This window comes from Porites lutea, chromosome 11 (assembly GCF_958299795.1).
Source record: "Porites lutea chromosome 11, jaPorLute2.1, whole genome shotgun sequence".
In the NCBI taxonomy this organism is placed as follows: domain Eukaryota; kingdom Metazoa; phylum Cnidaria; class Anthozoa; order Scleractinia; family Poritidae; genus Porites; species Porites lutea.
This window is the reverse complement of record NC_133211.1, coordinates 18159609-18175768: the sequence shown is the minus strand read 5'-3', so window position 1 is coordinate 18175768 and position 16160 is coordinate 18159609. Positions and strand designations below refer to the sequence as shown.

The window sequence follows — 16160 nt, the reverse complement described above, 5'->3', positions numbered from 1 at the left end:
GAAAAATTCAAGTTTTGTGCTAAAAATGAGCTAAATCTCAAACTAAGGCACAGAAAAACTCAAAAGATGATTTTATCCGGGAGAAATGGTGACCCGTACGGGAGAGCGGGAGATCGGTGCCTGCAAAAGGTTTTCTTTGTGCTTTAGAAGCGGATGTCCGGAACCGCAGGGCTGGAACCGGTCGTCTCGAAAGCAGGAGGGGCTCCTGTCGAAAGTTTTTATCAGCTTTCTCCTTTCATCCGAAGCTGCAGTACCAACCATGATGGGTCCGGTTGAAAGTTCGAGGACATGGATTAGCAATATTTGCTCCTTCGAACAGTTACAGTCAAACCCCATTAATATCATGCGGACACTGAAGGGAGGGGCGGAGGGATCCACAAAATTCAGAAAGGGGTGGCCGGGACACTTTCCCACTTGCGCACTTGCCAGCTATATAGAAACTTTTCTGAGAATTCTATAATGAATAATACAAAATTTTAAACTAAAGGGTTGGCCGCGGTCCACCCCTAAATCCGCCCTTTAAGGGGGCCATAGAGAGTGTCCCTATAACGGGGTGTCCGCATGCAGTTGTTAAGCGGGTCAAAGTCAAAAAACCCCTTTCATTAGAAGAAAATACAAAAGAAATAGAACAGGACATATTAGCATCGTTAAATTAAAGGTTGATTTACGATTTCTTTTTCAATCCAAGAAAGTTTTATAATTTTCTTTATTTTTATCTATTTTATTTATTTATTCTTTCGTGAAAATTGAAATATAGGGGAAATGCACGTCTATAATTTTTTGACAGTGTATCTCTAAAAGTCCCCAAGAGCGACTGGGAACGATAGCCCCCTCTCCTCTCCCCGACAAGACCCTGGGTCCCAAGGGACTTAAAAAATGTTGATGTGACAATTTGATGTTAATTTTTTGACGGTTGCTATGAAACCCACTAAATGCAACACCTATAAAAAGAGCGCTCGACCCGCCTAGTCTTTCATGTATTTCACAACCGTAGCTGGTCTTCGTTGAAAGGCGTCACCTCGAAGAAGAAGACTTCTGTTCAATAATTCGACTCATTCCTAGTATTCTTACTAAGTTAACTCTCTGAATCAAAATGGTAAGTAGAAAGGTCTTAACTGAAAAGTGTCCTAGGTAGTCCTGCGGGTGGATTTCGAAATTACATTCTTCACTCCTTCAGACTCCTTCAATTCAGCACACGCACTTGTAGTATTCAACCGTTCTTTGCTTAATCAAGTCCTCAACACATAGCAGAAAAACAGAAAACATGATACTGTTTCTTTTAATAGAATTGTTAGTACTTTTGGATTGAAATTTTAGAAAATTTCAATAGTGTAAAGAAAAGGATCGTTTAGACTTTTCGAGAAGTCCGCCATTTTATTGTTTGTAACAATGATTCACGAATACAACCGTGCGCGCTTCGAAACTCACAGACGTTGCCTATTATTTCTCAACCGCGGATAAACGGTAGTAAACTTTATAGTAAGCAATAACAAATCTTATTCGAGTAATCAAATTTGTCGGTATGGTAGTGACGAATTTTAAAATTAAAATATTCCCTGATTTTTCACAGCGTGAGTGTATTTCTGTCCACGTTGGCCAAGCCGGAGTTCAGATTGGAAATGCTTGTTGGGAGTTGTACTGCTTGGAGCATGGAATTCAGCCTGATGGCCAGATGCCGAGCGACAAAACCATCGGCGGTGGTGATGATTCCTTTAACACGTTTTTCAGCGAAACTGGAGCGGGAAAACACGTTCCTCGTGCTGTCTTCGTAGACTTGGAACCCACTGTTGTCGGTAAGAGAATACCAAAATTGCTTAAAAACCACATCAAAATTTGACGAGGTCACCTTTTAGTTTAGAAATGTAAATCACGGATTTTATGAGTCTGCTTCTTCTGTGAGTTGAGTCGGTAAATTCAAAGTGTGTTCGTTAATTTTTAGTCGCCGATGTGAGAAAGGAAGAGCCAGAAATTGGTTAATTATTAACCAAAGTTTGCCATTGTTTCCTCCCCGAAAGATGGAAAATTATTTCGTGTTTTGGTCCTATTTTTTTATTCTGTGTAGTGCTGAAAACATCTTTTTTGTGTGTGGAGTTCTTCCGAGTAGCACCGTTGCTATAAGACTTAGTAATGTTGTTTCCAAATTAAGTGCCTTTTGTTGTTACCGCCATTTTGTTTTACCTTATAAGCAACAGCAGACCAACCACAGGATAGGACCAAGAAAATAATGTGTTATTTCCACAAGTGACTTTCAAACATTAGTGATCAAACAGTAAACAAATGGTCCTTCATATACATTTTTTTTGCTACAGATGAGGTTCGGACTGGCACTTACAGACAGCTGTTTCACCCAGAACAGTTGATAACCGGCAAAGAAGATGCGGCTAACAACTATGCTCGTGGACACTACACTGTTGGAAAGGAGCTCATTGATATTGTTCTGGACAGGATCAGAAAACTGGTCAGTAACTCGCTGAACACTTTTTCCATTTAAGTATTTTCTCTAAAAAAAAACCAAGGTATTTCCTTTTGCTCTGCTAAAAATTAATCTATTCTATTCTCACCAGGCGGACCAATGCACTGGCTTGCAAGGATTCCTTATCTTCCACTCCTTTGGTGGAGGCACGGGTTCTGGCTTCACATCTCTGCTCATGGAGCGTCTGTCTGTTGACTATGGCAAGAAATCCAAATTGGAGTTTGCTATCTACCCAGCACCTCAGATTGCAACAGCAGTGGTTGAACCTTACAACTCCATTCTGACCACTCACACAACCTTGGAACATTCTGACTGTGCCTTTATGGTGGATAATGAAGCCATTTATGACATCTGTCGTCGTAACTTGGACATAGAAAGGCCAACTTACACCAACCTGAACCGTCTGATTGGTCAGATTGTATCCTCCATCACTGCTTCACTGCGCTTTGATGGTGCACTGAATGTTGACTTGACTGAGTTCCAGGTAACTAATTACAGTGTTTAATCTGGGCCACTTTTGTGCTTCATTGACGTGAAATATTTTATTCTGACGCAAAATGAAATAATTTCATTTTGCGTCAGAATAATTGTGGGGTCATACCGATGCAAAAAAAGTTACCTTATTTACTGAAGAACACAAAGATGGACTGGATAAGGATGGTGAAGCTGGAGAAGTCAGTTCAATAAGTCAAGCTCCTGAACTTCAAGAGCCAACTGCCTCAAGCTCAGCAAGAAACACTGTGATACAGCTGTGTTTGGGTGATGTCAGTTGTTCAAAGGTTTAAACCCAGACCATTTTTGGAATGACCCAATTTATTTAAAATGCCATGTGAAACATGACCCACTTTGACTGATTTCTAGATTGAACACTGAAGTTATTTCAATGAAAAAAAAAAGCTCTATAACATGCATGTAATAATTAGTAACCTATCTTAGTTTTTGCTTTAGTAATCGTGATTTGAATGGTAGCTAATTATATGATTTTTTTATTATTATTTTACAGACCAACTTGGTTCCATATCCACGTATTCACTTCCCACTGGCCACTTATGCTCCAGTTATCTCTGCTGAAAAAGCCTACCATGAACAGTTGAGTGTCGCTGAAATCACCAATGCCTGTTTTGAGCCATCCAATCAGATGGTGAAATGTGATCCACGTCATGGCAAATACATGGCTTGCTGTCTGCTGTACCGTGGTGATGTGGTACCCAAGGATGTGAATGCAGCTATTGCAACAATCAAGACCAAGAGAACCATTCAGTTTGTAGACTGGTGTCCAACTGGCTTCAAGGTTGGTAAAGCCGTCTTAATTTTTTTTGAAATCAGTTTGCGTATTCGTATGTTTCACATCCATGACACGGAAGTTGCTCTTAGCTTTTACACACCTTAAAACTTAAGGTAGAAAAAGGCATGTTGTAATCAATTTGTTTCAATCGATTAATTTTTCAGGTGGGCATCAACTACCAGCCTCCCACAGTTGTTCCTGGTGGTGACTTGGCCAAGGTTCAGCGTGCTGTTTGTATGTTGAGTAACACCACAGCTATTGCTGAGGCCTGGGCCCGTCTGGATCACAAGTTTGATCTGATGTATGCCAAGCGTGCTTTTGTCCACTGGTATGTGGGTGAGGGTATGGAGGAAGGAGAGTTCTCTGAGGCTCGTGAAGATTTGGCTGCACTGGAGAAGGATTACGAGGAAGTTGGTGTGGATTCTGCTGAGGGTGAGGGTGAAGAGGAGGAAGGAGATGAATACTAGATGCATTACTGTCATCTGAGATACTCAGCTAAACTAAATGTATGTTTGCAAGTCAATAAAGAAGCGGGTGTTTAAATTGAAATTTGTGTTCATTACCTTTTTTTATGTATTTTTATGAAATTATGATCCTCCATGCATGACATAATTGCCAAAAAATTGACAGAAATCTATGGGCAAATGTTTGGCTATTAGCTGAATCGTATGGATAGAACTGAAATGACTCGAACATGAGATATCCAAGTCAAGTCTTTGATCTGCTTACCCTCGATACATGCTTAGATGGAATCCTTGGCTTGGGTTTGCAGCCGCTGATGGGAGCCAATGGTCATGAATTCAGTTTTAGCGACATTTAGGCTATGGTTGTTAACTTTAAGGTGGCTGAACACAGTTTTGTGGGCGGTCAGCGGTAATTCGCGTGACGGCGATTGTTTTAACTTAGACAAACAAACATTGCAGCAAAAAAGCAATGGTAAACAGAAGACGATTTCTCAAAATCTACTCATTAAAATGTTGTGATATTTGGAGGAATTTTTACTTTTTCTGTATTTTAGATAATGAGAACTTTAAAATGGAAGTTGAACAGACGATTTTTGTGACATTTAATAATTACAGTAAAATTATATTATTGATTATCTAAAAACCCCTCTGTTACAATTTAGTCAAGTAAGTTTCAAAAGGTAATGATTAATTATAGTTAGCTATATGTAAGTTTATAGGAAAATCTAATGCGTGAGTTTTTTGTCAACTGAGCAAAAGTGAAATTTTAAGGTTGTTTTCAATCGTTTATGTTGCCATGGAAACTACGAAAATGTCAACTTTTACCTGTCAATCAAAATCTTTCATCAGTGTATTTTTCACTTGCCAAGTTTCAGCTTGTGAGCTGCAACCCTTCTCTTGCCGTGATTTGGCAAATGACATATACTCACAAACTGCGAAAACTGTGTTCAGCCACCTGAAGCCAAGTGTTAATGTTGGCTAACTCAGTGTTGATCATCATTTCAAGATCATTATAGTTCATTGGGGCTGCAAAGCTGATACTGGTGCCATCCGCATTCATTGGAGCGGTGCTGTTGTCCAATGAGCTCGGCAAGTCTTTAATGTATAATAAGAAAAGTAATGGACCAATTAGAGAACCTTGAGGGATCCTACAATTAATTTGACTATCGGCGGATAGATGGCCATTGACACTACATTGTTGATTCCTAGGATAGGTAGGATGTGAACCAGCTGACAATTTTGGTTGAGGCCATAGTTGACCAATTTTTGGAGAACAATTTCATGGGAAACCATGTCAAAGGCCTTCTTTAAATTGATAAAAATCACCCCATTAAGGAGACCTTTGTCAATATTAACACACCAGTTTGTGGCTTCAAGCAGCACTATTCAACGACCGAAATTCTGACTGGCAATTCGATAATAGATTGTATTTAGATAAACTTGCGACCATTCTTGAAAGTGGGACACTTGCCTTCTTCCAATCATGGAAAATTCCCGTCGGAAGTGATCGGTTGAATAAAAGCAGTAAGGGAGGGGGCAAGAGTGTCTGCCTATTTTAAGGAGCTTAGACGGAATTTATTCAAGCCCAGTAGCCTTGTTTGTGGCAATTTTTCTTAACAGGGTGAGGACGTCAATATTGGTGATTTCACGGAAGCTGAAAGAACTGTTAGTTTGCTTTACGTAGGTTAGCGGGTCTACATCTGAATTAGGAATTTTATTAGCTAGGTCTTCGCTGATTCTGGTGAGGTGAGGATTAAAAGCCTCAGCGATATCAGATGAGGCCCTGAATCGATCAACACCTGTTCCCGTCTTAATTTCTGTGACGCGGTAGATTTATTGTTATCACGTTACTGCAGCTCTTTAAAAGCCTCCTGTATTTGCTTTGCTTTTTAACTTTAGCGTTTAAGTTTTCACTTAAGTATTTTCTTTTTGCGACTCTTATGAAATTATTGACATCGTTTCTGGCTTTATTGAATTTTAGCCAGGTAACTGGGTCATTCGTCTTGGCATGGGTGCGTTTTAGGAAATCTCTTGCGTATGCAACGTAATAAGTTACGTATATATAGGTAATCCAAGGAGATTTTTTACCCTTGACTCTTTTCCTCCTTAGAGGTGCATGTTTATTAATCAGTAATGGACAACAAATTTTCCTTCCAATGTTGCCAGAGTATAACAGGGTCATCATCATGCACTGTAATGCCCTCCCAATCTACTTGATTGAAGTGAGCCAGAAAGTCGGCTTGGTTCAGGAACTTAAGATACCTAGTTTCATTAGTTTTGTGAGTACTAGTTCGCAGATACCCTGCCTTACGAGTCATGAAGACAAGAGAGTGGTCACTGATCCCAACGTGGACCACACCTGAATGAGAGACTTTTTAGTGCAATTAGTTAAGCACAAGTCAATGTGAGGCGGATACTCTAGTTGGTTCTTTGATCAGTTGATTTAGGCTGTAAATATCCATAATATTTAGAAGATGATAAATATTATGGTCAGTTGTCCCCTCCCCTTGTGCATTTTATCTACAGGTAACAATGCTCTTTGTTTGTCCTCCCAAAATTTTGCATAAGCATTGTGTTTCTCTTGGAGCCATTTTAACTCCCAAAAGGAATTGAAGACAATGCTTATGCAAAATTGTGGGGGGACAAACAAAGAGCAATATGGTATGTATGGTATTTTCTGGAGTGGTCAATTAGGTCGAGTCGAGTTAACTTTCGCAAAGACTTCTGGGGCTGTTACTGGAGACAGGGAAAACAGTCAGTCAGTGTAAAACGCAGTCCTGGAGCGTCATGCGCCTGTCAGGAAAAGGAAAGTCAGAAATCGGCAATGTCCATTTCTAGATCAAGAGATCAAGGAGCTGATGGATGAGAGAGACCAAGTACACAGAGTTGCTCGTGTGTCGGGCGCTGTTACGGACTGGGAGCATTACCGTTGGTCTCGTAATGAGGTTAAGAGAAGGCTATATGATGCTGAGAGGATCCATGTTCAAAAGGAGATGAATGGCAATCAGAGTAGTAGTGCCATGTGGAAGGTAATACGGAACTGTATCCCGTCAAAAGAGAAATCGAAACCGGTGTACTCAAGGGATATGACGGAACTGGCGAACGAGTTCAATGAGTTCTTTACTTCTGTGGGGGCAAGGGCTGCAGCTGAATCTAAGAGGCTTGCTTCAGTTAACGTTCTTCCAGCGTATAAGCCCCCCTCATCCAAGAACTTATTCCAACTAGATGAATTCCGATTCCGCGCAGTCACTACCTTTGAGGTACACCAGATCATCTTGTCTTTTCCTTTGAACAGGGCACCAGGAATGGATAAGTTACACATGAGTGTGATCAAGGATGCTCTACCAGTTATACTTCCAGTTCTGACAGAGCTTATAAATAGATCGCTTTTAACATCAGTTTTTCCATCTGCTTGGAAAGAGTCCGTGATGATACCGATATTAAAGGAAGGAGATCATGAGGTTGCTAATAACAACCGGCCAGTATCACTGCTACCCGCTCTGTCTAAGATCTGCGAACGAGCAGCTCTTAATCAGTTAACGGAGTACACAACACGTCAGAACTGTTTAACTGAACATCAAAATGGAAACAAGAAGAAGCACTCGACAGAAACACTCCATATTTTCATGTCCGATATGATTCTCGAAGCAATGGATCGAAAACAAGTCACAGCGTTGGTTCTGTTGGACTTGTCAAAGGCCTTTGACAGTATCGAGCATGGGATCCTATTACGTAAACTTCGAGAACTGGGTGTGTCTATACAGGCCATGGAATGGTTTAGAAGCTATCTGACGGACAGGAATCAGCGGGTGAGGATTGGTTGTGAGGTGTCAGATCCTCGCCAGGTAGCTTATGGTGTACCTCAAGGGTCGATCTTGGGACCAGCGCTTTTTAATATATACATCAACGATCTTCCAGCTGTCCCTAACCTGTGCTCACTAAAGAGTTACGTGGATGATTCCCAGCTCTATCTCTCGTTTCCTGTCCAGGAGACAGCTATGGCTGTGGAACATTTATCCGAAGATTTGCAACGGATTGCCGCCTGGTGTTGCACACACAGCTTGCTGATAAATCCAGATAAGACTAAGTTATTGCTTCTTGGAACCCCGCAGATGTTAGCTCGTGTGCCGGAGGGTTTTGGAGTTACGCTACTCGGTAAGGAGATTCTACCGTCTCGTTCTGCAAAAGATTTGGGGGTCATCGTGGACTCGCGCCTTAGTTTTGACGAACATGTGACCGATGTTGTATCTAAGTGTACAGGTAGCCTGTGCCAAATCAATCGTGTGAAACATTTGTTTGATAGGTCTACGCTCATAACCATCATAAATTCATTAGTGTTCAGCAAGATTTTCTATTGTTCCTCCATGTGGTCTAGTACAACAAAAAAGAACATTGCTAGGCTTCAAAAAGTTCAGAATTTTGCGGCACGGATTGTGACTGGCACAAGAAAGTATGAGCACATCACGCCGATGTTAAAGGAACTCCACTGGTTGCCGGTTGCTAAGCAACTGGAGGTTAGAGACATTTTAATGGCTTTCAAATGTATAAAGGGATTAGCCCCACCATCCTTGTGTAATAAGTTTTCGACAAGAAGGCAGATGCATACTAGAAATACTAGGAATAAAGATAAACTTCATGTACCATCTTTTAGATCAGCAACAGGTCAGCGATCTTTCTCATATAGGGCTGTTCAGCTCTGGAATGACCTTCCAGAAAGTTTAGCAAACATAGAGTCATTTAATGTTTTTAAGAATGCGATTAAAGGACGTGCCCTTGACGAGTTTTTAAGCCATTGACACTCAATAGGTGTAATTATGCATATTTTATATTTTTTAAATAGTATGGTAATGTTTTTTCACTTTCAAATGTTTATATTGAATTTCTATTGTTCATATTAGATTTTATTGTAATTGGTATGTGAAAACCCATTTTAATTGGATGTACCAATAAAGTTGATTTGATTTGATTTGAGACTGCGGACTATTGTTTTCACCACGCAGATGAGAACGTGACAACAATAGTCACTATTGTTTTATAACCCTAAAATAGATGTTCGATTACCGAACCCAATCGAACGATTGGTGTTCGATTGGGTTCGATTGAATTTTGGTTCGATTTTGTTCGATTAGACACGCCGGATGATCAGAGGTCAATTTCTGATAGAGCAAAGATAAGAAACTAAAGGAAATCACTGTACAGCACAAGACCACATGACTACTCCGTGAAAGAAACCAGTTTGCTAAATCCACACTACGACTTTACCAGTTAAGGACAAAATAAAGGAGCACTGAGTGACGTATTAGCAAGGGGTAAATGCCTTGTACTGAATACCAAATCCGCTTTTTCATAGTTTTTTCATAGTTAACGTTTTGTGGAAAGGGTGAGTGAGGCTTATAAGCTCTTTCACGGTATTTTCAGTTTTACTACACAATCAGTGAATTAGAATAGAACAATACTATAAATTCACTTTGCTTTAACCTTTGATCAACAAACAAATGGACCTCAGGAACCTGTGGGAAAATCTGAATTTTATAAAAAGGAGGAGTTAGAAGAGAATTCAATTATCTATCGTTTTCACTGTCACGCAACAAAAAAATAAATTGGAAACCGTCAACTGGAAGAAGCCAAGAAAATGAAATATTATAAAAGACTAATATATAAATAATTTGTCTAAGTCTCAGGTCTTTGTGGCCCACAGTTTCTGAGTTACTTGCCGAAACGTTTCACGCATTTTTGTAGAACTTTCTATGGAGACGCCAATATGGGTGTGCCGTTTTAGTGTACCAGTATGGCGGCCGGAAATCGACAAAATTATCTGGAGTTCACTTTTTCTATAGAAGCTCTTTCTTTTCACTCGAGAACTAGCATACGTGCGCATAAACATATCTTCTAATACTTGAAATGGTTATGCTGCTGAAAATCTTTTTTAAAGAGACAGCATTCCTATTTTGGTGTCACGCACCGTAAAAACTCGGATGACTACAAATTGCTGTGTTTTCGAAATAAAACATGCTTCGGGACTGGAAACTCGTACAAAGATTTAGTTTTTGTTTATCTTCAACCTGGTGTAAATGAGAATTCGTAAAACCTCGCTATTTTGACTTTACAATTTGATGACGTCACGGTGAAAACCATATGGTTTTGAACAAGTAAGAACACCGAACAAAAAAAAAGTAGTATTGGTGTTAGTCAGAATAACATTCTCATAGATGCCACTATTTCATTTCAAATTAAGCCTTGGGGATATGAGGAAATGAATAACTCAGACGAGAAGGTCAATATAAAGGCATTCCGCCATGTAAGAAAGCGATATTTAGTGCGGAGGGATTACTCAACTATACGTGAATGATCACCGAAATAAAATAATCATCCAACGTTATATTCTAAGCGATGATTATTATGACGTAATTTACACCCTTCTCCCCCCCCCCCCCCCCCCCAGTGACTATTGTAAACATGTTAGAGACCGAGACCAGGTTTAAAAATGGTTGTAGAAAATAGCATTTTGATCAGGCTCAGGATTCAGAGAACTGGGCACCACACCTCAAACAAGAATTTCTTGGAGTATAACTTAAACTCGCGTGTCTTGCTATTTAGGGATCTATTTTATCACACCTTACCTAGAACAAATTAGCATCGTTTTTACCAACGTAGTCCGTGGTCCCTGGGCAGTCCGTGTCTTGTTCTTAGTCCATGTTTTATACCCTAGTCACAATTTTATACCCAGTCCACAGTCCGTAGTCCACACAGTCCATGTTTTAAAGTATCTAATTAGCTAAGAACATTAACCACGTTAAATAAAGGGTATTGTATACTGACACTCATTTTAATTCTTAAGAGAGAAACTGAAGTCAATGCTATGCGGGTTCGATTTAGACTGTTCACAGTCCTCTATTTTCCGTAAGATCATCGAGATCGAGCGCTTTGCGTTACGGGCTGCCATCTTGCATGAGTCCAAAATACTTAGGGGGCGGGGACCTATAATCCCCGACGCCCGCCCCCTCGGTACATTTGAAAATCAAGATACCCGTGACGGTAAGACGCGGTATGTCTAAACGATCTCACGAAAAAATAGGGGACTGTGAACAGTCTAGGTTCGTTTCAACTGTCACTTTGATGTCAATATATTTTGGCAGTTGCTATGAAACAACTAAGAAGAAGGCGCCGAACGCGTCCAGCCCTGCATATTTCACAACTGTTGCTGATCTTCGTTCAAAGGCGTCACCTTGAAGAAGAAGAAGACTTCTGTTCAATTCCCAGTTTCGACTCATTCATTTCTTGTATTCTAAATCAAAATCATGGTAAGTAGAAAGGTCATATAGTGTTATTTTTACCGGTTAGATTTTGATCGTGTCTGTCTTTGGGGTAGATTTCGAAATTGCATTCTTCAGACTTTGCGCGCGAATTCGAGCTCGTAGTATTAAATCGTTCTTGGCTCAATCAAGTTTCCAACACACTGCACTTTGCAGAAAATTTGAAAACATGATATTGTTTCTTTCAACCGAATTTTTAGTACTTTTGGATTGAAATTTTTAAAAGTCAAGGGTTTAATCCCGAAGAAAAGGATCGTTTAAACTTTTCGAGAAGTCCGCCATTTTATAATAATTTGTAACATTTCACCTCGAATCGAACCTTGATTTGAAACTCACAGACGTTGCCTATTATGTTCTTGGCTTTCTTAACCGAGAAAAAACGGTAGTAAACTTTATAGGAAGCAATAACAACTCTTAGGCCCAGTTCCAACGTCGATCTTTTCATGTACCGAGACGAATTTAATTAAAATATTCCCTGATTTTTCACAGCGTGAATGTATTTCTGTCCATGTTGGTCAAGCCGGGGTTCAGATTGGAAATGCTTGTTGGGAGTTGTACTGCTTGGAGCATGGAATTCAGCCAGATGGCCAGATGCCGAGCGACAAAACTATCGGCGGTGGTGATGATTCCTTTAACACGTTTTTCAGCGAAACTGGAGCTGGAAAACACGTTCCTCGTGCTGTCTTCGTAGACTTGGAACCCACTGTTGTCGGTAAGAAAATACCACAATTGCTTAAAAACCACATGAAAACTTGACGAGGTCAATTTTTAGTTTAGAAATGTAAATCACGGATTTCATGAGTCTACTTCTTCTGTGAGTTGAGTCGGTAAATTCAAAGTGTGTTTGTTAATTTTTAGTCGCCGATGTTAGAAAGGAAGGAATTTGGTAAAGATAGAAATTGGTTAATTATTAACCAAAGTTTGCCATTGTTTCCTCCCCGAAAGATGGAAAATTATTTCGTGTTTTGGTCCTATTTTTTATTCTGTGTAGTGCTGTAAACATCTTTTTTGTGTGTGGAGTTCTTCCGAGTAGCACCGTTGCTATAAGACTTATTAATGTTGTTTCCTTTTGTTGTTACCGCCATTTTGTTTTACCTTAGCAACAGCAGACCAACCACAGGATAGGACCAAGAAAATAATGTGTTATTTCTACAAGTGGCTTTCACACTTAAGTGAGCAGTGTGTAACTGAATGGTCTTTCATTTTTTGTTACAGATGAGGTTCGGACTGGCACTTACAGACAGCTGTTTCACCCAGAACAGTTGATAACCGGCAAAGAAGATGCCGCTAACAACTATGCTCGTGGACACTACACTGTTGGAAAGGAGCTTATTGATATTGTTCTGGACAGGATCAGAAAACTGGTCAGTAACTTGCCGAACATTTCTTCCATTTAAGTATGATTTCGAAAGAAAAACAACAAGTACAGTAGTTCCTTTTGCTCCGTTAAAACATTATTTTGTCTGTTCTATCCTCACCAGGCGGACCAATGCACTGGCTTGCAAGGATTCCTTATCTTCCACTCCTTTGGTGGAGGTACTGGTTCTGGGTTCACATCTCTGCTCATGGAACGTCTGTCTGTTGACTATGGCAAGAAATCCAAATTGGAGTTTGCTATCTACCCAGCACCTCAGGTTGCAACAGCAGTGGTTGAACCTTACAACTCCATTTTGACCACTCACACCACCTTGGAACATTCTGACTGTGCCTTTATGGTGGATAATGAAGCCATTTATGACATCTGTCGTCGTAACTTGGACATAGAAAGACCAACTTACACCAACCTGAATCGTCTGATTGGTCAGATCGTATCCTCCATTACTGCTTCACTGCGCTTTGATGGTGCACTGAATGTTGACTTGACTGAGTTCCAGGTAGCGTAGTTACTATTCCAATACAAAAAGCTTTATCAAAGCTTGTTTTTTAGTTACCTATCAGCAAATCAGAACTTTTGCTTTGTACAACTCTTTTTGTTTCATTCATGTTTTGAATGGTACATAGCTGATGATATGCATTTTTTTTTTCAAGACCAACTTGGTTCCTTATCCACGTATTCACTTCCCACTGGCCACTTATGCTCCAGTTATCTCTGCTGAAAAAGCCTACCATGAACAGTTGAGTGTTGCTGAAATCACAAATGCCTGTTTTGAGCCAGCCAATCAGATGGTAAAGTGTGACCCACGTCATGGCAAATACATGGCTTGCTGTCTGCTGTACCGTGGTGATGTAGTACCTAAGGACGTGAATGCAGCTATAGCAACAATCAAGACCAAGAGAACCATTCAGTTTGTGGACTGGTGTCCAACTGGCTTCAAGGTGTGTAAAACTTTATTGAAGAAAAAAGTTTATGTTGACTTTAGTGCTTACTTAGGAGAATGAACTTAAGACTAGTTTAAATTTAAATTTTCAGGTTGGCATCAACTATCAGCCTCCCACAGTTGTTCCTGGTGGTGACTTGGCCAAAGTTCAGCGTGCTGTTTGTATGTTGAGTAACACCACAGCTATTGCTGAGGCTTGGGCCCGTCTGGATCACAAGTTTGATCTGATGTATGCCAAGCGTGCTTTTGTCCACTGGTATGTGGGTGAGGGTATGGAGGAAGGAGAGTTCTCTGAGGCTCGTGAAGATTTGGCTGCACTGGAGAAGGATTACGAGGAAGTGGGTGTGGATTCTGTTGAGGCAGAGGGTGAAGAGGAAGGAGATGAATACTAAATACAGAGCAATCCTCATGATTTGAGAAAAAGTGTGGTTGGAATTAAAAATTCCTAATAAAAGCTTGAGTTGACCTCTAACCTAATGTGTGTCTTTAATTAGGAGAGTTATTTTTCTTTTTGGTTTGATTTATGTCAAGAGAGTTGATGTGTCACCTATTTCTCCTACATTTCATATGACAGTTTCCTTAGTATCTTATAGCCCAAAAAAGAAGATTAAAAACAATGCATACCAAACTACTCAATACTGAAGTAAATGTGCTAACAATATAATGGAAAATGTACTTTTGACTTTCTTTTGTATCGGTTTTCTTTCTAGTGCTTAAATTTCATAATCAGCTGGCCTTGACCAAATTTAGACGTTTTTTTTTGTTTGCTGGATAGAACTGATCTACGCAGTGTCCTGATAAGAGAGAGCAAAACAATTCAATATCGATTTGTCTTTTCCTTGTTTTGACGAACCAAAAACGTGAAATTTCATTTCAGATGAGGTACAATACCATAAAGCTCAACTGAAATCAGCAAATTTCCCAGTCATTTCTTACTTGCTTCCCATGAAACAGTGTCCGGAAATGAAGCCACAATCATTTCGTAACCAGAACTCTAAAGCCCTTCAGAACGGTCGCGGTTTTCGTGAAAAAACAAGGGAAGTGATGCACGTAGTCCTTCGCAGGGGCTTCCGCTCGGTACTCCAATAAAAATAGCGAAAAAAAGTAGCTCGCGGTGGACGATGGGAAGAGGGAAAAGGCGAGCCTCTTTTTTCTTCCCATCGTCATTCCCATCATTTTTTCCTCTCCCCAGTCTCCCTTCGACAAAAAGAGGCCTCTGAGAAATCGTTGTGCTCGCCGTGGAGATGACGTACCAATCTCCCACGATCACGTACAAATGAAAAGAGACGACTGTGAATGAGTCTGTGGTCTGATATGCCACAAATACTTGTGGACCTAATCAGAAATATTCTAATATGAAAAAATGAGAGAAGGAGATTGGATATTTACAAAAGATGTATAGACACTAGGTACAAAAGCTGTTAATAGACCGTTGTTGTTGTTATTATTATTATTATTATTATTATTATTAATATTATTAGTATTAGTATTAGTATTAGTATTGAAAGCACGCGCCTTAGTTTGGTCGAGCGCTAGCTCGGACAACATGGATTCTCCCCTGCCAGTCAGTTTGGTCTAGCATTGCCGTTCTGAGTCCTTAGATAGTGGTCAGTGTCCTCAGGCATAGTGACTGTCTATTTACCCTATAATAATACCCCTGAATAGTTTGTTTTGATTTGTAGAACGCTTTGAGATAAACCGCGTTTCACCACCATTTTAATTGCTCGCACAATATTGTATCACAAAAAAGTGTCAACTCAAATTTAATGCAAAGGATGCCTGGAAGGGACAATCGACGAGGAGTTCCCTCGTTATCTCCCCTGCCCCTGCCCCTCCCCCCTCCCGCCATTTTTACAGCTGGCTACTTTCTGAACTGGGACCCGTTACGCACACTGATCTGAACGCTTTAATCGGGTTGGCCTGAAAATCTTGGCTACAATTCAGGGGCACCCAAAGAGGATATAGTTCAAAACCACTTAACATAGCATTTTTGAACGTATTTTAGTATTTAAACGGTAGATGTAGGCATATTTTTATACCCTAAAAACTTTTCATCTGTTCGGATTTCCTAGCTGAAAGTCTAATGAAAATGATAGGGATCAAAACTTACCTTTTCGAAAATTTCAGCCAGGAAAAGGCTCCCGAAAATTCTAGGTGGCCTTTTTTAGCGTAAAAATCCGTTAAAAATGGGTAATTATACCATTTTGTAGATGTTCGAAAATCCTAGGAGAGGCAGGAAAGCAAGAAATTTTACAACAAATGTTCCGAAAATTCTAGATCTCAAATCGTCTTCCGAACAGATATTTT

General features: G+C 40.0%; 2 protein-coding genes across 2 annotated transcripts; both read left to right on the top strand.

Moving 5' to 3' along the window:
* Positions 1–953: 953 nt before the first annotated feature.
* On the top strand, positions 954–4307 carry LOC140951637 (tubulin alpha-1D chain). Its single transcript, XM_073400935.1, has 6 exons — positions 954–1096; positions 1571–1793; positions 2310–2458; positions 2565–2957; positions 3477–3764; positions 3923–4307. Exons 1-6 carry the CDS (start codon positions 1094–1096, stop codon positions 4223–4225), a joined length of 1359 nt encoding a protein of 452 aa, XP_073257036.1. The 5' UTR covers positions 954–1093; the 3' UTR covers positions 4226–4307.
* A 7075-nt stretch (positions 4308–11382) lies between these two features.
* LOC140952341 (tubulin alpha-1A chain-like) lies at positions 11383–14325 on the top strand. The gene is made up of 6 exons (XM_073401763.1): positions 11383–11523; positions 12025–12247; positions 12751–12899; positions 13017–13409; positions 13564–13851; positions 13946–14325. The coding sequence occupies exons 1-6, from the start codon at positions 11521–11523 to the stop codon at positions 14243–14245; spliced, it is 1356 nt and encodes a 451-aa protein (XP_073257864.1). The 5' UTR covers positions 11383–11520; the 3' UTR covers positions 14246–14325.
* The last annotated feature ends 1835 nt before the right edge of the window (positions 14326–16160 follow it).